General features: G+C 50.2%; 1 protein-coding gene across 14 annotated transcripts in view; it reads left to right on the top strand.

Annotated features, from left to right (window-relative positions):
• The window catches only part of Gtf2ird1 (GTF2I repeat domain containing 1), a 93,743-nt gene that overhangs the window by 3,715 nt on the left and 64,379 nt on the right, over positions 1-25,649 (top strand). For 3 of the 14 annotated variants that reach the window (XM_051204838.1, XM_051204829.1, XM_051204828.1), the window contains exon 1: positions 4,894-5,067. The exons of 1 other annotated variant lie outside the window; for it this stretch is intronic. In XM_051204838.1, coding sequence (XP_051060795.1) covers positions 4,927-5,067 — 141 coding nt within the window. In that variant the 5' untranslated portion in view covers positions 4,894-4,926. Of the gene's footprint in view, positions 1-4,415; positions 4,662-4,893; positions 5,068-5,789; positions 5,812-25,649 lie in introns of those variants that run through there. 10 more of the 14 variants (XM_051204840.1, XM_051204841.1, XM_051204834.1 and 7 more) reach the window with 5 other exon arrangements.

Genomic DNA, 25,649 nt, shown 5'->3' with positions numbered 1-25,649 from the left:
ATCTCTGTGAGTCTGTGAGTTTGAAGCCAGCCTAGTTTACATAGCGAGTCCTAGGCTAGTCAGGGTTACATAGACCCTGAGCCTCCAAAAAAGTATTTGTTTGGGGAAGTAATAACACAAACACAAGAGTCTGGTGTGGGCTTCTCATAGTTCTCATAGAAGTCATACTAAGTGTCATAGGAGTTGCTAAGCAACATTTTCCCCTCTTAATTTTTTTTACATTCATTTATTTATTTATGTGGGGGCATTTATATTTGCTACTTGGAGGTCAGAGGACAAACAGGTAGGGCTGGGGAGTCAAACTCTGGTCACGAGGCTTGGTGTCTAGTGCCTTTATCTACTAAGCTATCTGGTCACCTAATCCCCTTTAGACAATGGGGATTATAAAATGGGGACCTTGGACAGGATGACAACTTGATAAGGTAAAGCCAGGGGCCACGGGGGTCACACAAGGGCTTTCTCGAGAGACTAATAGAGAATTAGAGGTTTTGAACTGGAAAGAGAGAAGGGCCTCGAGCAAGTGTTGACTGTGTTGGAGTTGTAGATGATCAGTTGGAAAGAGGCTTCTACTAGATTCCAGAGAGCTTCTCTCCATTCCCATACCCTCTTAATATGTATGTGTTTATGTGTGTATTCATGATATGTTACACATGTATGCATGTGTATATAGGCCAGAAGTAAGTGTTAAATGTCTTTATTGTTTTCTACCCAGTTAGTATGTGTGTATGCACACATGTGTTCATGTACACATTCATGTGTGAGAGTGTGACAAGCCTTCCTTTCTGGCTTGTTGGAGAGAGGGTTTCTTCTCCCACTTGTACTTTGTTTGGCTGATTGGTTTTGTTTTGAGACAATGTCTCAATTATATAGCTATGGGGAAATCCCTGTGTAGACCAGGCTGGCCCTGAACTCACAGAGATCCACCTGCCTCTGTCTCCTGAGTGCTGGTATTAAATGCGTGTGCCCCCACTGCCTAGCAAGTTTTGTTTTGGTTTTGGTTTTGTCTTGTTTGACTTTAAATTTAAACTTAAAATTTATTTAAAAATTTTTAAATTATGTATGTGTGGGAGGGTGGGAGGGTATGTACATTTGAATGCAGTTGCTGGTGGATGCTAGATGTCATTGTATTCCTGGAGCTAAAGCTGAGAGATCCCTAGAGTGGCTGCCAAGAACTGAACTCAGGTCCTCCATAAGAGCAGTAGGTGTTTTTTATATTATTATTAAGATTTATTTATTTATTATGTATACAATGTTCTGACTGCATATATGTTTGCAAGCCAGAAGAGGGTGCCAGATCTCATTACAGATTGTTGTGAGATACCCATGGTTGCTGGGAATTGAAGTCAGGACCTCTGGAAGAACAGCCAGTGCTCTTAACCAATGAACCATCTCTCCAGTCCAAGTAGTATGTATTCTTAACTGCAGAGTCATCCCTAGGTTGTAGAAACTCAAATCTTTGTGTGGGTGGTGGTGGTGAGCGCCTTTAATCCCAGTACTGGGAAGGTAAAGGCAGGCAGATCTCTTGAGTTTGAGGTCAGCCTGGTCTACAAAGCTACATAGAGAAACCTAGTCTCCAAAAACAAAACAACAACAAAAATCGTCATGCATGTAAAACAAAACCTAACCAAAACAACTAAGCTTTTATTTCAGACCCTTTCCCTTCCTTTTCTTTTTCCTTTTCTTTTCTTTTCTTTTTTTTGGACAGGGTTTCTCTGTGTAGCCTTGGCTATCCTAGAACTCAATTGGTAGACCAGGCTGGTCTTGATGAGCTCACCGAGATCTGTCTGTCTCTGCTTCCCAAGTGCTGGGACTAAATCTATGGGCCACCACACCCAGCCCCTTTTATTTTAAGACATTCTCACCGTGTAGCCAGGGGTAGCTTTAAACGTTTTAATTTACATTTATTTATTTACTTATTTTGGCACATGTGTGGAGGGCAGAGGGCAACTTCATGGAGTCTGTTCTCTTCTCCCACCACATGAGACCTGGGGATTAAACCAAAGCCACCTGGTTTGGTAGCAAGTGCCTTTTCCCACTTGGCCATCTTGCCAACCAACAATTTTTCAATCCTCCTGCCTCAGTCTCTGAGTAGCTAGGCTAGTAGGCATGTCTCCCATACCCAACAGGCATAGATCTTACATGTAACAAGACTTTCATTTAGCAGAGGATTAACAGCCTTTCTCAGCATTATCCACTGTGGGAGTCAGGCGGTGATTGGCCGAGAGGCTGTGGGAAGAGAGAAGTGGGAACTCAGACAGGGAACTACCTTGCCCTGGGTCACTTGGGTAGAAACTGGAAGAACCAGGATTTGAACTCACACACTCAGCTGCCAGACCCTTGACATTTGCCCTGACTTTGGTGTCAAACCAGGGCAGGCACCAGGCAAGTGGGTCAGAGGGGCCATTTGGGCAGCCTTAAGGCATCCTTAGGTCCCCAGGGGCCCATCACCTATGGCCTCATTCCAGATCCCTGGTGCTCTGCCAAACCCCCTCTGTGGGCAAGAGGGCCCTTCTGGCCCCTCCTTGGCCTGCTGAGGGGAGGAGCTCCCTGAGAGAGGCTTGTTAGATTGTCCCCAGAGATGGTAAGCTTAATTGCCACTAAGGTCTGGGCCTGATGTGTTTGTAGGAGGAGGCCTGGAAGGAGACCAGCTAGGCACTGTTAGGATCTCGTACATATTTGTTTGTTTTTATGACAGGGTCTCGTGTAGCCCAGGATGGCCTCAGACTCATTACGCTGTTTAGGATGACCTTGAGCTCCCCATGCTCCTGTTGCCTCACCTGCTGGTTTTATGTGGAGCTGAAGGTCAACCCCAGGGCTTCAAGCATGCTAGATAATCATTCTACTTACCAAACTATATTCCTAACTCAGTATGTGTGTGAGTGTGTGTGTCAGTCAGTGTGTGTGTGAGTGTGTGTGTGTATGTGTGCCAGCGTATGTGCCAGTGTGTGTGTGAGTATGTGTGCCAGTGTGTGTCAGTGTGTGTGTGTGCCAGTGTGCGTGTGTGTGAGTGTATGTGTGTGTGTGCCAGTGTGCGTGTGCCAGTGTGTGTCAGTGTGTGTGTGTCAGTGTGTGTGCCAGTGTGCGTGTGTGTGAGTGTATGTGTGTGTGTGCCAGTGTGCGTGTGCCAGTGTGCGTGTGCCAGTGTGTGTCAGTGTGTGTGTGTGTGTTTTGACTTTTTCATACAGGATCTCATAGCCGGGTGGATTTCAAACTCTAAGCAATCCTCTTGCTTCAGACTCTCAGGCCCTAAGATTATAAATGTGAGCCACTAAGCCTAGTTCTTTAAAAAAAAAAAATTTTTTTTTTTTTAATTTTGAAATGGGGATTCTGTATTGCCAGACTGGCCTGGAATTTCCTATGATACCTAGTCTGTGGTGAGTTTACAATCCCCCTGCCTCAGCCTCCTGAGTGCTGAGACTGTACACATGTTCTGCCATGTCTTGACTCTGTTAATCTTTGCCTTACAGAACCTGGGGCAGCACCTCCCTGGGTGGCTTGGGGACTAGTCTGATACTCTGCTGCACTTACCCCCAGCAAAGGCCTGGTCAGGGACTCGGGGGACCTCCTGGTTACCCATTGCTGGGTTGATTTTGGACATATGGTTTTGGGGGGTTAGGGGGGAATTCACCTCCTTGATTTAGTAGCATATATATGGTCAGATGTAAGGTAAAATAAAAGCCTGGGTCCTAAAATTTTGTGTGGTAATGCTCACTTGTAATCCCAGTATTCCAGAAGTACAGGCCGGAGAAGCAGGATTTCAAGGCCAGCGTGGCATGTGAAACTCTGTCTTAAGACTACAACAATAAGGGCTTTAGGATGCAGCCGTGTTAAGTAGAGTGGTTGGTTGCCAGTGGCCTTGCACGCAGAAAGCTCTGGGTTTTGGAGTCCTCCCTGGTCTAGGTGCAAGATTGTTATCCCAGCACTTGAGAGATGGAGCCCGGAGGGTCAGGTGTTCAAGGCTACCCTCAGTTTTAGGTCCCGTGTGTTCAGGACCCGAATCAGTTTTACAGCAGCCTGAGCTTTGGGAGATCCTGAGATAAATATAAATAAATAAAAAGGCCTGGGTCAGGCCATCCAAGATGGAAACCTGGGGTCCCTCCCTTCCCGACCTTGGTCACTTCGGGATAACAGTGACCAGCAGGGCAAACTACCCAGGGCTCCTCCAAGCGTCCTCTGAGTGACCTTGATGTATCCTGATCTCCCTGGGGAGGGGGTTCTAATCCGCGGCTGGGGGACTCTCGAGGCCCTAAGGTTGTGAGTCCTCCCCCACGGTGGCACGGGGCGGGCCGTGCGGGCTAATCCCGTATGTAAATGACAGCCAATGGAGGGTGGTGTTGCGCGGGGCTGGGATTAGGGCCGGGGCGAATGGCTGGCAATCTTACTGGGATTACAGAACAAAGAGAGAACCTCCCAGAGCCCGGGCTCGGCTTCGCGCTCGCTCCGCGCCCCGCCCTCCGCCGCAGCCCGCGCCGGGGGTGGGGGCCCCGCGCAGCCCCCGGCCGGCCGCCCGCACCGCGTCCGCCCTCCTTCCCTCCCTCCCTCCACTGATCCCGTCCCCCATTCCCGGATTATTAACTCAGCAACCAGAGGCGACTGGATTCACCGAGTCCTGGCCACCGGGCCGGGGCCGGGGCGCCCGGAGCGCTTGGGGATCCTGCAAGGTAAAAAAGGAGAAAGTTTGACTGGGGGGGTGGGGTGGGAGTGGGGGATGGGGTGGAGAATGATGGAGAGGGGGTGCTCAGGAGCTTGCCTTGGCCTTGAGCCCCTATTTTGCACACCCGCCCCCCCTCTTTCAGTGTGTTGTGTGCATGGGAGGTCCCTTCCCTCCCCTCCCCCTCCAGGTGTCTCAATTCTAAGGCCCGCCTTTTGGGGTGTGTGTGCACGTGATCGGGATTATAATTCGAGTTTGGAGGGGGATGGGTTGGGATGGTCAGCTTCTTCCCTCCGGATACCTGCTGGAATCGGGAAAGCCGTCACCCCTCTTACCCTCACATTCCCTGGAGGTGGAGAGAGAGGCGCCCCACTGGCCTGGAGCCCAGCAGGCCCGGATACAGTTGGGCGAATGAGGTCAGTGGTGCTGCCCTGCCGTGGGAGGTTGGTGGAGGGGGCATCGGAAAGAGGCTTTAAGGACCTCCTCCCCCCTTTTCCCTCTTCTGTCTCCCTAAGCGCAAACTGAGTCCGCACACTGCCCCAGAGCGGTGGTTTCTTTTAGGGGGTCATTCTGTAAAGGGGCTGGCTTGCATGGTAGGAGCCGGACCTTTTTGGTTGGTTGGGGGTGACGGCAGAGACTTAGGGTGGCAGTTAAGAGGGGCACAGAGGCTGCCAAGGAACAAGTTGGGGGATCCTCGACTGTGGGTGGTCTCTGAGTTCTTGAAGAGGAGGGGGAGGGGCCAAAGGGTGCTTCGCGGCTCCCCATCCGGAGTCTCTAGACGAAGTGATCGTGACCGTTGTGACACCCAGCCTTGCAGCAGGGCTGGAGCTGGGAGTGCAACCTTTCCCTGGCCTAGGCCCCAGGGAAAGCTGCGGGAATGTGGCTCTTAAAGTTCTTCTGCCCTGTCAGGCGGCTAGTGGAGCTCCAGCTTTGCCAACTGGTCTGGTGACCCGGCATCCCGGGAGTAGATTTGAGGTGGCAGTTCCTGGGTCCCCATCCTGGTGAAGTGAAGGAACTCAGGAGCTGGGCTCACCTATGGAGTGTGTATCTGGAATGTAGGGTGTGATGGCTGGGCTGCCACAGCCTTTCAGAGGAGTGGGGACTCACAAGGGGCTCCTCTTACTGCTCGGAGTGCAGAGCAGCGTCCGGGGTGCTCAGTGGTCAGTGCTCTGTGTTCCTGTGTTGTGGCCGTCCTGTCTCTGGCCTTGGGAGGTGCCTTGATCGGTTCATTTATTTTAGCAGCGTCATTCCCAGAGGGAAAGGGCACCGGCATCGATTATTTATTCTATTTGGAGCAAGAGGAAGTGGTAGGAGGCTGGTGGCTGGCAGCTGGGAGGGGGTTGGGTAGTGGGGCATCAAAATGGGGTGCTCATACTGTCCAGTATCTTGACATCATAAGTCACCTGTTTAGGGCTTCTGGAATGTGTGATCGACTTTGGCCTCTTTAGAGAAGCTATCGGCAGACCTAGAAACGGCCTAGCATGGAGGTAGGGGGATGTTGGAACCCCCTAGCTTGTTTCTGTGTTGTAGAAAGCTAATGCTGTATCTCATTCTATAGCCAGCTCTGAGGGTGACCTAGAAATTGCCAGTTCCAACTCTGAAGGTCCCAGTGGATACCAGACAGGGAAACAAGAAAGGATTGGATCTATGCAGTTAGTCCTCCTTGTCTGGTCATTGGAAACAAGAGTTTGGTCTTGGGGACAGCTTCTCGAGGGGTACGCCTAAGTTACTAAGTGATTTGTTGTCTGGGGGGGTCGTTTATTTACATACTAATGACAATTTTGTTATCATGTAAGGCAGGCTCCCAAGAGCCCAGCCAGCCCCTGACACGAGGCAGTCTAGTGCCTGGTACTTGGAAATAGTCTGAAAGACAGACGTAATGATAGAGGTCTCGGAGGCAGCTGCTCAATTACTACATGTGCAAAGATCAGGGCGTGCACAGTTGGGTAATAGCTGGGTTGTTGGGGACCCGAGCTGAGTTTCTCTGGTGGGAAGGCTTGGGGTATTCATCATATCTTTAGTGTGACCTCGGGACCACAGACAGCATTTCCTGGCTGCCTGGACCCTGGTTTTTCTCGCTTTAGCCCACCTGCAACACCCTGGAAGCACTCAGGCGATTCTTCTGTGGGCCTGGCTAAGGGAGGGTGTGTAATCCTGCTAGAATTTTCCTCTTTACCTTCACACTTCAAGACTTGCCTAGTTATACTTTGTCCCCAGAGCCTACCACATCTGTGTTTCCATACTATCCTGGCTTTCTTCTGTCTCCATATTGCCTGGCTGTTCAAGTGTGTCCCTTTGATTACACTAGATGTAAGTGGGGATGGAATCTTACTGTTCACTTGTTGAGTGACTACATGTTGGAATGAATGAATGATGAATGAATGAAACCCTCTGTTAATTGGCTCTGTGTATATGTACGGATGCACTCATGATGCGAAGCATTGGGTTAATTAGGTAGTTACTTTATAGCTCAGGCTGACCTGTAACTCAGGACAGTTCTCCTGCCTCAGTCTCCCAAATGCTGGGTGGGATTACAGCTATGAGCCACCTCATAGTAGCCCTAGTGTCCTTCCAGGACATCTTCCATTCCTGGTTCCCAAGGGAAACCCTGTCAAGTTATCCCAACCTATGTGTTCCTCCAAACACAAGCCTGACACTGTACTCCCCAGTCTGATCCTTCCTGATGCTTCTGTGTGTGTGGTGTGTGTGTGTGTGTGTGTGTGTGTGTGTGTGTGTGGCAAGCAGCCAGTGACACAAGCCAGGTTCTTTGGGACAAGCCATCTGCCTGGGGCCTGCAGAAACCTTGACAGACACTTGAAAAGCAAGCTTTGTGGGGATTCATTCAGAAGCCCCAGGGATCAGAGCAGGATCCTGGCTGAGGGCTCAGACCTCACACTGAGTTGGTGTTTATTTTAATTAATTAATTAAAGGCAGGGTCTCACTATGTAGCCCAGGTTGTCTCTTGCACTCATGATCCTCCTGCCTCAGCCCTCCCAAGTGCTAGGATTGCAGGCAAGTGCCACCACACTTGGCCTGAACTCAGGTGGCATAAAGGCATTTCTGGATGAAGAGAAATGGAGACATGGGACTCTTCAGGGAATAGAGAAGTCCCAGCAGAGACTTTCAGCCGAGGAGGGCCAGAGAAGGATGAATTCTGGCCTCAGGAGTGGAATAGCATGGAGGAGCTGGTCAGCACATATGTCTCTGGTCTAACAACACTGATTGTTGCTGGGGAAATAGGTAAAGTGCTTGGCACCTAATCATGGTAATGTACGTTCAGTTCTAACATCCGTGTAAAAAGCCAGGCATGGTTGTCCACACTTGTCCTTCTAGTACTGGGGACAAGGAGACGAATGGACCCCTGGAGCTTGCTGGCCAGCCCACCTAGCCTATTTGGGGATCGTCAGGTCCTAGCAATAGGCCTGGTCTTAAAAAAACAAAGCAGGCTGGGTGGTGGCAGTGCGTGCCTTTAGTCCCAGCACTCAGGAGGCAGAGGCAGGTGGATCTCTGTGAGTTCAAGACCAGCCTGGTCTACAAGAGCTAGTTCCAGGACAGGCTCCAAAGCCACAGAGAAACCCTGTGTCAACAACAACAAAAAACAAACAAACAAAAAACCCAAAGCAAAAGGTGGTGGTGCAGGCACTTGGGGAGGTGGAGGCAGGTGGGTGAATCTCTGTGAGTTCGAGGCCTGCCAGGTGTATATACATAATGAGTTCCAGGCTAACTGGGTACATATTGAGATCCTGTCTCAAAAACAAACAAAAACAAGGTGGATTGTGCCTCCAGAGGCACAGCCCCTGAGGCCTCTGGTCTCTACATGCACACACACACACACACACACACACACACACACACACACACACACAAATGTTGTAGGATATTTGATCACACTGTGAACCCCGAGATTTCATGATATACTGGAAAAACCTGTTTCTAGTCGTGGTGTGGCTCAGCCCTCGCACACACCTTTAATCCAAGCTTTCTGCTTGACTGTTGTAAACAGGATTAAGTCAACCATAGGTCAAGAGGCAGAGCAAGCAACCAGCTGACAGGAAGTGAGCATAGGATTATTAAGAAAACACAATAGAGAGTAAGGAGTCAGGAGGACAGATATAGAGATGCACAGGAAGTAGAAGGGAGGGACGTTGATATTGAGACACTTGTTTCAGATGGCGGGAGAAAGGAGAGGCTTCTGGGTCGTCGAGGGAAGAGAAAGGTCGCTGGGTGCTTTTTCTGCCTCTCTGAGCTAGCAGGCTTTCACCCCAGCATCTGGCTCCTGAATCTTTACTGTTAAAATGGAATGATTTAAGATTTTGTTGAAGACAGTCCAATACTAAATAAATAACAGAAAGTTAATGTGATGCTGGGAGGTAGTGGCACACGCCTGCCTTTGATCTCAGCACTCGGGAAGCAGAGGCAAGCAGATCTCTGTGAGTTCAAGGCCAGCCTGATCTACTGTGTGAGTTCCAAGACAGCCCCCAAAGCTACAGGGAAACCCTGACTGGAAAAACAAAGCAAAAAGAAAGAAAGGAAGAAAGGGAAGGAGGAAGGAAGCTAGGAAGCTAACACGGCTCTGACTCTACCTCCCCATGGGCATACTCTCATGGCTGGCTTGAAGTCTTTCTTTTAGCCTTCCTGTTTTGATGCTCACTGAGGCTCAGCAGCTTATTGAGGGTGCACAGGGTGATGGGAAGCTGGGGAGGCTGGATTATTCTTGCAGTTCACCCCCTGCCTTGCCCTGTGACCCATGAGGAACCTTTGCCCCTACACCTACCTTGGGCCATTGTTCTAGAAGGACCTAACTTGACACTATCTGTGATTGGGTGCTCTGTCAATTCTAGACACAATGTCCCAGGTGACAGTTGTGGACAGGAAGAGGCTCCGAGTGCCAACTCAGGGGAGATGAGGTTTTCTTCTGTGCATGGACTTTATCCACCTCTGGGTGTGGGATGACTCATGGAGTGTTTCGGACAGGGAGTGTAGGACTTTCTTTCCAGACACCTTTCTTCTTGACCCTGAGTGGAGCCTGGCTGATCCCGAGCTATTTGCAGGTTTGCCTGTCTCCCTCCTTCAGGACCACCTGCTGCTAAAGTCTAGTTGTAGCTAATAAAAAGAAGGACAGCTGGTTAAATTTGGACTGCAGATAAGTAAGAGATGATGCAGTTCAACTGAGAACTACTGTTCATTTATAGAGCACCCTGAACTGGAGATCTTGGGACTTATCTGCTAGCCCTATAGGGGCTGTAGGGGGTTGAAGGTATGGGGGTGGAGAAGGGAGGGACTTGGGATCAGGGCTCAACTTATGGCTCCAGGGACAGAGCAACTTTTTCTGTGTGTGATTGTGTGTGTGTGTGTGTGTGTGTGTGTGTGTGTAGGCCAGAGGTTAGACTTGAATATTTTGTTTCTTAGGAACTGTCTGCCTTGTTTTATTTTTAATTGTGTGCATGCACACGCACACACAGGCATGTGTTGGCACGTGGAAACCAGAGGTGACTGATCTCCTGGGACAGGAGTTATGGGTGCTTATGAGCCACCTGACATTGGTGCTGGGAGCCAAACTGGGGTCCTCTGCAAGGACAGTACATGCTTTTAGCCACTGAGCCGTTTCTCCAGCCCCGCCACCTTGAGTTTTGAGACAAGGTCTCTCATTGGCCTAGAGCTTGCCCTGTAAGCTTGGCAGACTGTCCAGTGACCCTCAGGGATCTGCTTATTTCTGCCTCCCCAGTGCTGGGATCACAATCGCTATCACGCCCAACTTTAATTATTATTGTGTGTGTGTGTCATGTGTGCCAAGGTTCAGAGGATAATTTTCAGGAATTGGTTCTGTCCCTTCCACCATGTGGGTCCTATGGACTGAATTCAGGTCTGACAGGTTTGGTGGTAAGCAAACTGACACTTTGCTTTTCTCTCTTGAGTTCTGGGTTTTGAATATGGGTCCTCGTGTTTGTGTTGCAAGCACTTTTACCAACTAAGCCATCTGCCCAGCCTTTCTTTTAGCTTTATTTATTTATTTATCTATCTACTTATTTATTTGGTTTTTGGAGACAGGGTTTCTCTATGTAGTTTTGGAGCTTGTCCTGGAACTCGCTCTGTAGACCATGCTGGCCTCGAACTCACAGAGATCTGCCTGCTTCTGCTACCCAAGTGCTGGGATTAAAGGCAAGCGCCACCACTACCCAACTCTTTTAGATTTTCCTTTTTTAAGTTTTATTTTTATGTGCATTGGTATTTTGCCTGCTTGTATGTCTGTGTGAGGGTGTCAGGTCCCTTGTAAGCTGCCATGTAGGTACTGGGAATTGAACCTGAGTCCTGTGGTAGAGCAGCCAGTGTTCTAAACCCCTGAGCCATTTCTCCAGCCCCTCTTCTTTTAATTAAAAAAATAGAATTTAATATAAAATATTTATTTGGTGTGTCTATTTGTCTGTGCACAAATGCATGTGTTCATGCCATGGGATGCATGCAGAGGTCAGAGAAGAGTCGCTCTGTGTGTGTGTGTGTGTGTGTGTGTGTGTACCACAGCATGCCTGTTGAGATCAGAGGACAGGAGTCAGCTCCCTCCTCCCACCATGTGGGTCATGGGATTGAATTTGGTTGAACATCAGCCTGCTAATGCTTTACCCTGAGTCATCCCACCTGGTATCTTTAACTTCTTTTTGTTTGTTTCTTTGAGACAGAGTTTCTCTGTGTAACAGCTCTGGCTGTCTTGACACTTAATCTGTAGACCAGGTTGGCCTGGAACTCAGGGAGATCCTTCTGCCTCTGTCTCCCTAGTGCTGAGATGAAAGGCGTGTGCCACCACCATTCAGCTTGTCTTTAACTTCTTTAGTGTAGTTTGCTGTTTACATCACTGGGGCCGTTCCCTTCTCCAGAGAGGTCTGGGTGACATGAAGATTTAGGGCTTTCAGATCCCAAGTATGAGAACCTCTTGTTTTGGGGTTTATTTTTGGGAGGCAGAGGCAGCTGGATCTCTGTGAGTTCGAGGCCAGCCTAGTCTGCTGAGTGAGCTCCAGGACAGGCAGAACTGTTACACAGAGAAACCCTGCCCCCAAAACAAAGCAAAACAAAATATGTAAAGCCAAAACTGAGCACTAGGAGATGGTTTCTCTGCTGTCCCCATTATAGTGTCAAGGTGGGGAGTCTTGTTGTTTGTTTGGTTTTTTTGAGACAGGGTTTCTCTGTATAACTTTGGAGCCTGTTCTGAAACTAGCTTTGTAGACCAGGCTGGCCTCGAACTCAGTGAGATCCACCGGCCTCTGCCTCCCAAATGCTGGGATTAAAGGCATGTGCCACCACCTCCCAGCTTTTTTTTTTTTTTTTTTTTTTTAAGGTGGGGAGTCTGCATCTCTTCCTGTGAGGGTCACAGGCTGGGGAGAAGAGCTGCTTCCTTCCTCGGGGAACTTGAAACGAGCACATGTGTTTTGGCCCATTTACTGTGGCTATAAGAGAATACTGCAGGCTGGGTAAGAGTTCATGGGTGGAGATTTCTTTAGTTTATGGTTCTTAGCATACAAGATTAAGGGGCCCACACCTGGCAAGAGTTTGTTTTGTTTTGGTTTTTTTGAGACAGGATATGTATGTATCATTGTTTAGCTTTGTCTAGCCTGGAACTTGCTATGTAGACCAGGCTAGCATTGAACTCACAGAGCTCTGTTCATCTCTGCCTCCTCCCAAGTGCTAAGATTCACCCCACCCCACTATGAGGGCCTCCATGATGGGTGAGGGCACTCTGATGCTGGTGTGAGGTGTTGCATGGTGATACCAAAGAGTGCTAGCTTGAGTCTCTCTCCGTTTTTGAAAAAGGTTTTATTTACTAATTATTATCATTTTATTTTATGTGTGTGAATGTTTTGTACTCATGTTTTCTCTGTACTAACTGCATGCCTAGTGCCTAGGGAGTTCAGAAGAGGGAGTCAGATCCCCTGGAACTGGAGTTTCAGGCAGTCTCAAGCCATCGTGTATGTGCTGGGAATTGAACCCTGGTTCTCTGCAAGGTCTAGGGCAAGGTCTGAGCCTTCTTTCTAACCCCAAGATTTCATTTTTGTGTATATGTGTTTGCGTGAGTGTGGGTTTGTGCAGTGTGGAGGTCGGAAGAGGGCATCAGATCCCTTGGAACTGGCGTTATAGGTGTGAGCTGCCGGATGAGGGTACTGGGAAATAAACTCAGGTCCTTTGCAAGAGCAGTTAAGTGCTTTTAACTACTGTTGGTTGTCTTTCCAGCCCCTCCTAGCCGTGACATCATGGTGGCTTCATCCTTATGACATCGTCTAACTCAGTGTCCTCATTTAGGTCCCATCTCTTACCGCCCCCCAACTTTTTTTCGAGGCAGCCCTGGCTGTCCTGGAACTTGTTCTTTGACCAGGATGGCCTGGAACTGCCTGGACAGTTTGCTTCTTATAAAATACCGGTGAGATGGCTCAGTGGTTAGAGACACTATTATCACTGTATGAGCCTGACAACCTGAATTTAAACCTTAGAACCTGCATGGTGGAAGAAAAGAGTTCTCCTTTGACCTCCATATATGTGCCACGGTACATGTATGCCCAGCATATACATTATACACAAGCATGTATACATACCCCAATAATGACAGTAAAATGCATTTAAAACGTAGGTAGTGCTTTTGATCTTTTTGTTGGCAGAACAACCCTGAGAGGGGGTTGGGCTGCGTGTGGTGGCATTGACCTGTAATCCCAGCATTTGGAAGACTGAGACAGGAGGATTACGAGTTTGAGACCAAGCCTGGACTACATATTCAGACTGTCTGAAAAATACAACAGCCCTTTGGGATTGTGGCTGGGGAGATGGTCCAGCTGTTAAAAGCGCTTGCTGCTCTTGCAGAGGACCCAGGTCTGGGTCTCCGTCAACTCACAAACACCCTAGTCCCAGGTCTCTGGTGCCCTTTTCTGGCTTCCTTGGACTCCTGCACACATGTGGTACACATAAACTCATGCTAGCACATACACATAAAAGTAATAAATGCATGTTAAACAAAATGAAAATGAGGGGACTTTATTTTTCCATCCATCCATCAGCCATTCCACCAGCCAATGGGAAATGTGCGGGGTACTTGTCCTCAGTGGTAATCTGTAGATAGCGCCTATGAGAGTCTGCCACCAGTCATGGCTGCGAATATTCTGGCTGGCTGGCTGGGGGACAGCTGGTGACAAGCCTTACTATCACAGGTCTTTTTTTGGCATACATGCCAACATGATCCCACCCTTACCAGAGCAAGGGACAGTCCTTCAGTCCCTTTGTCAGGTCATCAGCCCCCGTCCCTGACAGTTCTGTCTCTGATCATAACGTTTCTAGAGCGTCGCATAGCTGGGATGGCAGAGTATGTGGCCTTGGAGACTGGCTTCCACTCAGTACTGCCCTTGGTGTGTTGTGAACCAGGGATGCATCCTCTTTGGTCTCTTCTCACCTGCATTGGCCTTGCATTTTCTAGGCAGGCACTTTGCTGCTGACTCACATCCCAGTGCCTCCCTGGGGGATTCTAGGCAAGTACTCCATTGCTGAGCCATGCCTCCTGCGCCTCCCTGGGGGATTCTAGGCAAGTACTCCATTGCTGAGCCATGCCTCCTGCGCCTCCCTGGGGGATTCTAGGCAAGTACTCCATTGCTGAGCCATGCCTCCTGCGCCTCCCTGGGGGATTCTAGGTAGGCCATGTACAACTCAACTAAATCCATAATCTCTCTATTTGAGACAAGGTCTCTCTGTGCAGCCCAGGTTAGCCTAGGACTCATTTTGCAAAATAGGTTTCAAACTCTGAGCTGGTCCTGCATCAGTCTCCCAAGTTCTGGGATTATAGGTGGTCCACGTCAGGCCAGGTTCCTGTCAGTCACTTGGATAGGACACGGTGTTGTGGTTGTGCCACACACCACACATACACACACATCTCCAGCGATAATATCTCAGGGGCAATCCAGACATTCCCAAAGAATTTATGTGCTCAATTTGGAACTAGCCAAAATGGGGGGCCCTCTTTCCCCTTTGTACAGGAGCACCTTCTGTGCCCGCTTTGAGAGAGCTGACCCGAGGCCAGGAATGCACCCACCTCTGGTCTCAGGAGCTGGAATTTCATCCGGCGTTTCTGGTGACTCACACAGTGAGCCCCTGCGATGAAATTACACCTTCCTGCCGCTGCCCTTGGGGCCTCTGGTCCTGGATCCTTCGCTGCCCAGGTGGGCTGTGGAACAGTTCATGCTGTAGGCCCCTGAGAGCTAGGGTTGGGATGGTGCCAGGCAGGGGTGCCGTCTGCTGAGTGATGTGTCCATTTCTTATGTTCCCTTGCTCCAGGAGTCAGATGGGAGTTGGGGGTCCCCTGTTATGTGTCAGCAGCTGTGGCTGCTTTGCTTGGTGTGGAAATTCCAAGTTGCTTTTGTGTGTAGAGAAGCAGGATGAGAAGGCCATGTGGCTCTCACAGTCCCGACTTATGTGAGACAGAACAGGTTGTATTACCGTGTGTGTGTGTCTGTCTGTCTGTCCTACCACTGTGTGGATTCTGGGGGTCAAACTCAGATTGTCAGATGTGGTGGCAAGTGTCCTTACCCGCTAAACCATTTTGCTTACCCTTTTAGGTGTTTTGGTTTTTTTTTTTTTTTTTTTTTTTTTTTTTGAGACAGGGTTTCTCTGTGTAACAGGCCTGACTGTCCTGGAACTTGCTCCTTGCTCTATAGACCAGACTGCCCTTGAACTCACAGAGATACATGTGCCTCTGCCTCCCGAGTGCTGGGATTAAAGATGTGCATCACCAGCACCTGGCCCTCCTTTTGAGTTTTTTTTAGTTGACATCTTACTATATGGCTCAGGTTGGTCTTGAACTCTTGTTTCTTCTGCCTCCACTTTCTGAAGCTGGGGGTCACAGGTGTACACTACCACTTCTGGCTCAGATAAGGTTTTTTTTTTTTTTTTTTTTTTTTTGTGGGTTTTGTTTCTTCTCATGTCCTTCCCTCCCTCCCTCCCTCCCTCCATCCCTTCCTTCCCTCCCTGTATTGTGGCTACAACCCAGAACCTCACACATGCTAGGCAAGCTTTCTACAATTAAGCTACAACCCCAGACATGAGCTTGGAGGTTTTAAAACTTGTGTGTGTGTGTGTGTGTGTGTGTGTGTGTGTGTGTTTTTATCCTAGCCTTCCCCTGAGAAATTTTGTCAACCTCAGCACCCCACCCCCACCCCATGGTTTCCCTACATCCCTCCCATGTCTGCTGAAGTCCATAAGGTTGGACCTTTGGGGTCAGCACTCATTGAGAGACTCTGGGAAACTCTGGGCCAGTAGCTGGTGCATGTGGGACCTGGGATACACTCAGGTGGTCATCAGTCAAACAGGACCCCTGCCAGCCCACCCACCTCCAGGGTGGTCCTGGCAGCTTCTGGGGGGTTCTTGTGGTGACTGGGCCAGGTTGGTCTCTTGTGTTTATCTAGGAGCTGGTTTTTCAGGAATAGCTGCTTCTAGCAGCAAGGCCCAGGCTGGGGGTGAGTGGGGCCCTACAAGGGAGGTGACTCCCCTCTTCCCCCATGCGCCCTGGCTTCCAGGTGCCGACACAGCACCCGCCCTGCTCCTAGGCAGGTGGGCAAACCACATCCTCCTCTTTGATCCAGGTCCATTGCCCGCCCACCCTGGGCCAGCCACAGCCTGAAACTGCTCGCAGCACCTCCAAGCTGAAATATTCTTTGGTCTTCCTGAGTCAGAGGCCATGGCACCGCCTGGGGCATCCCCAGCTCACAGTGGAGTGTTTTGAAGCTGGGCAGGAGTGGGTTCAAGTTCCAGCTTGACCACTGACCTGCTGGGTAGCCTCAGGCAAGTGACTTCACCACTCTCAGCATCATGGGAATAAAGAAGAACCTTAGGGGGAAAATATTTCTTGTGTGTATGTGTGTGCTATGGTACGCATATGGACTCCATTTGGGGGTCAGTTCTCTCCTTCCACCATGAGGATCCCAGGGATTGAACTTGGGCCATCAGGCTCGGTGGCTAGTGCCTTTACCTGCTCAGCCTCCGCACCCCCCTATTTATTTATTTATTTAGTGTTTTGAGACAGGGTTTCTCTGTGTAGCTTTGGAGCCTGTCCTGGAACTCACTCTGTAGACCAGGCTGACCTCGAACTCACATAAATCTGCCTGCCTCTGCCTCCCAAATGCTGGGATTAAAGGCCTGCTTCACCATGCCTGGCTATAAAGAATGTTTTTGTATTACTGGTCTATTTCCTGGGCCCAATTACTGCTTGCAGGTCTCAGCTTGGAAGACCTTTTTAGTGGCTGGTGTCCTTGATCTTCTCTGCTTCTCCAAGCTTGTGTTATGAGTCCCTCCTCTGAGTCCTGCCGCCCGAGCCTTGAGGCCCAGCCACAAATGAGAGACTTGCTCTTCTATTTGTCATGTTCTGGGACAGAGTCATCAGTTGCCAGCAAAATCAGGCTGGACAGAACTAGTCCAGTACAGTCAGCTGGCTCCCTGAGCACCAGGACATACTTGTAAAAGGGACATAGATGGCAGCTGTGGATCACACGTTGAATGCAAGCCTGCACAACTCAAGGGAGACCCTGTGTCAGAATAGAAAGTAAGCCAGGTATGGTGGCACGCATGCTGGCTAGAGCATGATCTAAAACACCCAGGGGAGAAAAAGAAACCGGATCACGTGAATCCTGGTAGATAGAGCACTGGGTTTTGCTCGTCAGAACTCCTAGTCTCTACTTGAACCTCAGAGAACATTGTTTACAAGTTTGCTAGCTGGGAGCCTAACAACCAAGACAAAGCTTCCTCCAGGAAGAACCTTGGCTCATGGAGAAGATGGGGTGCCTCAGGTGTTGCCCCATCCTAGGATGGATGCATGCAGTCCCAGACATGCAGGTTGTGAGCTTTATTCTGTTTGACCTTAAACTCAGGATCCTCCCCTGCCTTGGTCCCTCTAATGGAGGAATCATGGGCATGAGTCACACACCCAGCTGCCTGGGGTTTATTCTGGTGTAGGTGTTGTGTCTCCAGTTGATGGGCTATATCTATCCTCTTAAGGTTCCCAGGAGCTCTGAAGACTTCTGAGCTTAGGTAGGAGGATCAAAGGTGGGCAGGGCAGCAAGTCAGGGGCAGAAGCATGGCTCAGCTGTAGAGCACCTGCCTAGAATCCCCCAGTGAGGGGTTGGGGGTGTGGCTCAGCTGTAGAGCACCTGCCTAGAATCCCCCAGTGAGGGGCTCCGGTTGTCGCTCAGCTTTAAGACACTTGACTAGCGTTCAGGAGGTCTTGAGTTGAATCCCGGGAGTTTGGGAGGGCTTTGAGAGTAAGCCTAAAGCAGCCTTGCATGGTGGTACACACCTGCAGTGCCAGCACTCCAGAGACTGAGCAGGAAGCTAACAGGTCCCAGCGATAGCTGTGCCTTTCAGAACTCAGCCATGTGGCCTTAGAGCCCAGGTTCCTGGGGAGCACTTGTTTGGAAGTCAGTGGATCCTTCCTTCATGAATGCTCCTCCATAGTTACCTTTTCCAAACTTAGGGTTTCACCCCAGCTGGCTCTGTTCCTAGTTTTTCATCCCCAAATTGCCATCCAGTAACTGAAACTAGCATTTCTGATCATCTGCTAGTCCCCCATCCTGTTCCCACATTCCTGACTCTTTGGTTAAGTGCTGATGAGACTTTGGGCCAACTGTGTAAATCTCAGCTTTTCAGGCTGGAGGGGGTGTGGCTCAGTGGTAGAGCACCTGCCTTGAACCTCTCAGGGAGGGGCTGGCGGTGTGGCTCAGCTGGGAGAGTGCTTGTACACCATGCACGAGGTCCTGGGTTCGCTCAGTAGTATCATATAACTTGGTTTTGATGATGCACACCTGCAACCCCAGCAATTGGGAGATGAAGACTGGAAAAATCAAGGTCAACCTTGGTTACATAGGGAGTTTGAGATCAGCCTAGGCTACATGAGACTCTGTCTTCAAAAGATTAAATAAAAATTAAGCTCTTCTTTTCCATCCTAGGAGTTGTAGCCAGCTCACAAGGCGTGGGTTTCTGTCCAGTTAATCAGGCATACACAGCTAGATGAAGGTAGGCTATTGTAGGTCTGAGACTGGCAGTCTAGGGCTGTGATGGTTTCCATGAAGAGAATCTTCTTGGATGATTCAGCCTAGGGGTTGGAGTGACAGTAGCTGGGACGGGAGCTGGAGAGCGTTGAGGCAGGGGTTAGGCAGGACATGGGTGGGTGGTTGGGGCAACTGGAATGACTATAGAGAATGTTGTGAAATGGATCCGGATAGTGGAAGAGATCAGAGTGAGGGAGAAGGAGTTGTCCTTCCAGCTGCAGCTGAGGCCAAGAGAGCCCTCAGATAACTAACTCATAGTTTAACTTCTGTTTGTAGATAGGGAAACTGAGGTTGCGGTGGTAGGTGCGGACCGGACGTAGGTGCGGACCAGACAGTGCTCAGATTCTCATTGGAATTGAGTGTCCTGATAAGCCCAGAACAGCCATTCCTGGGGCTCTGCTCTGACCCCATTGGTTCAGAGGGTAGAAGGGCAGGCGGCAGTGGGAGGGGCAGCCGGCTCAGAAGGGAGAGTTCTCACCCGCCCCACCCCCAAGCCAGCGCCCAGGGTTAGATCATCCCTGAGCCTTTGGCTGGTTTCCATTCAGCCTTCATTTCCCGACATGAAAGGACCTGATGCCCCTCCACCTCCTAGATCTTCTCAGAAGGCGTGTTTACGTCTGGCAAGGGGGTCTCCAGAGACACCATCCTGGGCCTCCCACCACAGCCTCGCCCGCCCGTGGGGCTGGCACCGCCTCAACTCTGGCTTCTCTGCATTGTATCCGGCCGTCCATCCTGTTCTGGGATAAATATGTTGGTATGCCGATGTGGAGAAGCATGCATCTGCCGCTGGCAGCCGGGTGCCCTGGGCTCCCAGCTGAATGATATGGGCTTGCATGTCCCACTCTGCTCCCCCTGTGTGGGGTGTCAGAGCGATGGGGTGGGGGGTGGCGGGGCAGAACTTGGTAATCTCACAGTTGCTCAGTAACCGGTGCTCAGGGTTACCTAGACTGTTACCAGACGGTGTCCACGTGGCCTCCGTGAGGCATGTAGTCCTCACCTTCTCCAGAGCTGTTGATACCCTTTTGCTATGAGGCAGCTGAGGCAAGGCGAGGACTATGCCTCTGAGCCACACCCCAGTCCCTCACTGGGGGATTCTGGGAAGGTGCCCTACCACTGTACCACACTCCCAGCCCGCCCCCCTCCCTGGAGGATTCTAGGCAAGAGCTCTACCACTGAATCACAACCTAGCCCCAAGTTGTGGGATTTTTAGACAGCTTCTCTATAGCTGAGCCATGCCCCTGGCCCCTCACTGGGGGATTCTAGACAATTGTTAGTGTTTGCAGGAGGGTTTTATAGGCCAATGCCGGCATTCAGATACAACCATTTGAGTTGAGGATGGATTGCCTGTATTATGATGACCCTGTAAAGTTATCTTGCCTAGACATGGGGCTGCAATTCTATTGATAGGATGCTTGCCTTATACTGAGGAAACCTGGATTCCATCCCCTGAGTGTAAGCCTGGTGTGGTATCATACACCCAGCCTTGGGAAGGGGGAAGCAGGAGGATCAGGAGTTAAAGTCATCTTTAGCTGCTCAGTGCAAGTTGGGAGGCCAACCTGCGCTACTTGGGACCCTGTTTTAAACAAGCAAGTAAAGTTAATTGACTCAGCGCCCTCAACACGTGTCTCCGTTTGTTGACGTGTGCATACAACACGGGAATTGGCCAACAGTCCTTCTCTCCCAGTGTTTTGTGGTTCTTCCTTGACGCGTGACTGCTTACAGAGTACCCGTTGTATGCCAGGCACTGTCGTTGGGCCCTTCTGTCAGCAGTGGACAGAACAAAAAGGGTGGTTGGCAGGGCTACCATCTCCCTCCACATCAAGCTTTTTGGATCTGACCACCTCACTCGCTACCTTCCCACCAGATGGAACATGCCAGAAACTGGCCATAGGGTGGGGATCTTTTGTTGGCCTTTGAGATGGCCATCTGGGTTTCTAACCAATGTCTGGGCCTGTGGAAAGGCAGTGGAGTCTGGCTGTCACACAGCACGTGGCTCTTCAATTCTGCGTGTATGAAGGGTTGGGAGGCCTGATCCTAGACCTGAAGTAGTTTGTGTGTCCATCCAACCCTGCTTTCCTTTCTAAAGAAGGAAGCTATTGGGGCCCATTCTGTGTTTCTCTCTTACCAGCCTCTACCTTCCACTCCATCTGCCTTTCAGTCCCCCACCTTGGTGCCTTTTCTGAGTGTTGATCTCCCTCCCCGCTAGGGTATCAGTGGCCAGTCTTCCTCAACCTCCCTAATTCCACCTTCTCTGGTGTCTCTGTTGCTTGCTCTTCTACCTTTTGTCATCCACTTGTGATCTTCACTGTCCCCCACCTGTCTCTCAGACCCTGTCTCTCCAGTCCGGGTCTCCAGCCCCACCACCCCTTAACCTACACTGGCCTTGGGCATCCTTCACCCTGAGAGGCTCAGCTCCTTCCCTTCCTGCCTTCCTCCTTTCCCAGGGTATCGGCATCCAAGTGAAGATCTGAATTGGATGTCTGGGATTAGTCTCCACGTCTGCCCCCAAATCACTGCTTCGGTATGATTCTCCTGTCTGCTGCAGCCTTGGCATAATCCCCACTTCTCAAACTCCAGCCTTGACCCCAGGGGCAGTTTTACATCTGCCGTAACCGTCACCCTTTGGTCACCGCACCTGCTTTCAGCCCTTCTACATACGACTCCTGTTTGCTTGAATGCCTTTGGTCCCGGGGCCTTAAGGCCCATCTTGGTGTCTTCACCCACCACCTCCTGCTCCTCCCCTCACCACGGCAACCCTGGTCCCCACCTCACCCACTTGCCCAGCTTCTAGTCAAGGCCACTGTCCTGCTTTACCCTGACCGCGACACGTGGGCGGCCCAGGCTGGCGGCTGGGTTTCCTGGGCAGCCAGTCATTTGGCAAGCCTTCAAAGTCTGCTCAGCTCTGTGGCCTGGGAGGTGGGTACTTTGGGCAGGGGTGGGGCAGGCGTCCCCCTTGATGACTGCATTGCTGAGGTCAGCTCTGGCATCGGCTCCTTTGGGGAACCACTCCCCCCCCCATTGCCTCCCATCATTTTATTCTTCCAGCTTGTCACTAATTTTGTCTTTTGAGGGTTCTTGTTTGTTTTGATTTTTGTTTTATGTTTGAGGTAGCTCAGGCTGGCTTCAAGCAGGCCCAGTTTATGTATTGCTGGTGATTGAGCCCGGGGCTTTGTGCAGGCTGGGAAGTGTTCTGCCAGCTGAGCTATGCTCCATATCTCTGCCTCAGATAGCCGTGTAGTCATAGTAAAAGGGACAAATAGCTGGGTGGTGGTGCTCGCCTTTAATCCCAGGCAGACGGATCTCTATGAGTTTGAGCCCAGTCTGGTCTACTGAGTGAGTTAGTTTCAGGACAGCCTTCAAAGCTACGGAGGAGCCTGGCCCAGAAAAAAAGGAGGGGGGGAGAGGGCAAATGTTGCTGGTGTAAACCTGTAATCCCAGGATTGGGGAGACTGAGGCAGGAAAATCAGGGGTTCAAAGTCATCCTCGGCTGACATAGTGAGTTTGTGGCCAGCTTGGACTACGTGAGACCTTATAACTGGGATTCAGCTGGTAGAGCTCTTGCCCTGGCTCCCATCTTTAGCTCTACATAAATTGGTATGTTGACCACACATGACTGTACCCTACATTGGTGGGGGTTGAAGTGGGAAGACCAGGATTTAGGGTAATCTTTAGCTACCTCTAGAATTAGAGGCCAGCCTGGGCCGATTGAGACCCTGTCTCAAAAAACCAGAAACAAATAAACAAAAAGCAAAACAAAATCTGGTTTTAATCCCCGTCGTCAATTTTCTTGTCATCTAGAGGTTTCTTCCCAGCTTGAAGCCCAAGCACTCTAGGGTGTGGGGTGTGTGTGTGTGTGTGTGTGTGTGTGTGACTTCACAGAGGCTGTGGCTGTGGGAAGTCCTGTGTCTGGGCACCTGTATGTGTCCTCTCTGCTGGGCCAGGGGCTTGTCCAATCCCCCAGCCAGAGGCTGCCCTGTGGGGAACCCGCCCCAGGAGAGGCCCCTGCTGCCTGGAGATTAGTCTCCAAGGCCACAGTGCCAGTTGCCATAGGCACTCAGGTCCCAGATAGTGCTGTGATTTCTCATCCTGGTCACGCAGGCGGCTGCCAGTGTCGCCTGCCAGGAGCCAGGCTTTAAATAACTGGCGGAAACCTGACCCTCCAAAGAAATTGTCTACCAAGGCCTGGCCTACCCTCCTCGGGGCAGGCTCAGGGCAGTGGTAACCCTCCTGCTGTCACCAGGGCCCCTCCCGGGGGCTTGGAACAATATGACAGAGGGAATCTAAGTACACAGAAGGGGACTGGGGTCCCAGCCCTGAGACGCTAACCCCTGCACTATGTAGCCCACACCCCCATAACTCTGGACTTCTGAGGAAGAAAGGCTTCTAATAGCCAGACCTCAAACATGTCCCTGTCTCTCATCTCTACTACTCTAGTGTTACTAGAAAGTAGCATGAATCCTGGACCGGAAACCTGGTTCCTGCTCCCATGCCTTGGCCTTCCCTGGGGCCCCCTTTCCTGTCCCGAGGGTAAGGCAGCACTGTTGGGTGTTTGTTTGTTTTTAATTCTTAAATATTTACTTTAACATATTTTAAAATTACTTTTATCTATTTTTGCATGTGTGTGTATATATGTGGAGGTCAAAGGGCAACTTTCAGGAGTGGGTTCTCTTCCTTCTACCATGTCAGCCTGGGGATTTAACCCATGTCAACGGGTTTTAGAGGCAAGTACCTTTACCAGTTGAGCCCTATTGAAGTGCCTGCCTTTGCTTCCCAAGGTAATAAAGTAACACCTTATTTATGTCATCTATGAAACAGAACAGCAAAAAGAAAATGCCAGGTGCCGTGGTACATGCTTGTGATCCACCATTTGGGAGGTGGACACGGGAAGATCGGGTCATCAGTCAGAGACCATCCCTGGTTATAGGAGACCCAGCCAGGGTGGAGCTCAGAAGGTGGAGTGCTCACACATAGCTAAAAGCCTTCCTTGGGTTCCAATCCTAGCACCACGTAAACTGGTCATGAGGACACAAGGCTGCAACCCTAGTGCTTGGATCAGAAGGATGAGAGTTCAAGGTCATCCTTTAGCTACTTAGTGAGTTTGAGGGTGGCCCCAGCTACATGAGGTTCTGTCTCACAGGGGTGGGAGGTGGGGGGGGGGGAGAAAAACCTGGGTAGGGTATGGTGGCACGTGCCTGGCGTCCTAGCTACCGAGCAGATAGAAGACAAGTTCAAGATTAGCTTAGATGACTTAACAAGGTCCTGTCTAAAATTAAAATAAAATAAAAATGGAAAACATTATTATAAGTGATGACCATAACTATATGTGTGTGTGTGTGTGTGTGTGTGTGTGTGTGTGTGTGTGTATGTATTTGTTTTGTTTTGTTGTTTTTTCTGAGACGATTTCTCTGTGTAGTTCTGGCTATCCTGGACCAGGCTGGCTTCAGACTCACAGAGATCCACTTGTGTCTGCCTCCTGAGGGGTGGGATTAAAGGCCTGGGCCGCCCAGCAAAATAACAAATGATATTTTTTCTTTTTACAAACCAGCCCCGTTTTACCAGCTCCCTGGTTGCCTGCTGTCCCAGCCCGCCACCCTTTGGATACCCATTTGACTATTCCTTCTTTTCATGTGTGTTATGTGGTGTCTGTGCACGTATATACACTTGTTCACATGTGTGGGTGCACACATGAGCGGAGGCCCAAGTTGATGTTGGAAACCTTTCTTCATTTCTCTTCGACCTTGTTCATCGAGGCAGAGTCTGTCAGCCAAACCCAGAGCTCAATGCTATGGCTTAGTCTTTATAACTTTGCTCTGTGGACCCCTTCCCTTGTCTCTGCCTTCTATAGCTGGAATTTCAGGTGGGCCACCATGCCCCTCGGATTTTACATGGGTTCTTGGGATCCCAACTCTGGTCCTCTGGCTAGTATAGCAAGCCCTGTGACCACTGAGCCATCTCCCTAAACATTTAATTTAAAACAAAAACCCTCCAAAGTGATGCATATGTTTGTATGCGTACATGTGCACATCCTCCAGTGTCGTCCTCTCCATTTTGTTTTGAGGCAGGGTCTCTGTTGTCTTATGCTGCGTTCTCCAGGCTAGCTGTCCCATAGTTTCCAAGGATTCTCTTGTCTCTTCTGCCTGTCTCTTCACTGACTTGCTGGGATTACAGACAGACATGCTACTGCGTGCGTGCGCACGCCTTTTTCATGTCTTCTCAGCTTGTGTGGCAAAGAACTTTAACCCACTGAGCCATCTCCTCATTCTCTAAGACACGGTCTCTCACTGGCCCAGGACCCATCAGCTCAGCTAGGCTGGCTGTCCAGTGAGCCCTAGGCATCCATCTGTCTCTGCCTCCTCAACACTCAGGCACCGCCACACCTAGCTTGTTTTCTTGTGGGTGCTGGAGATGACACACAGATCCTTGTATGGCAAGTACTCTGTCAGCTGAGCCATCTTGCCATCTCCCTCACTGTCTGACTCTGGATGCCAGGGTTTGACCTGGCTTTGAACTCTGCATAGCGTGAACTTTCGCACCTGGAATCTTTCTTCATCATTTCGACATCCAGCCCTGATGTTGCGTGAGGCGGAGGTTGGGCTGCCTATCTGATGTGTTTTCCAGTAGACGGGGCTCCAGGGAATAAACGAGGAGGAGTTGCCGAAATCACAATCTCGAAGGTTTGTTTCTCAATGACCTCGCCTGCTTGAATATAAAAGGACATCTCTGTGCGTGCTGGGGGAAACCTGTGATCCCAGTCCTTGGGATGCTGAGGCCACTAGATTGTAAATTCAAGGTGAAGTCTGGGCTACATATTGAGACCCTGCCTCAAAAATCTGTAGGCCATGGGGTTGGTTAGATGGCTCAAGAGAGTATAGGTGTATGCCACTAAGCCTAATGAGCTGAGTTTGATCCATGTGGTGGAAGGAGACATTTACTCCTGAAAG

Source organism: Phodopus roborovskii, unplaced genomic scaffold (assembly GCF_943737965.1).
Source record: "Phodopus roborovskii unplaced genomic scaffold, PHOROB, whole genome shotgun sequence".
In the NCBI taxonomy this organism is placed as follows: domain Eukaryota; kingdom Metazoa; phylum Chordata; class Mammalia; order Rodentia; family Cricetidae; genus Phodopus; species Phodopus roborovskii.
The sequence above is the reverse complement of the archived record's forward strand: the minus strand, read 5'-3'. Positions and strand labels throughout refer to the sequence as shown.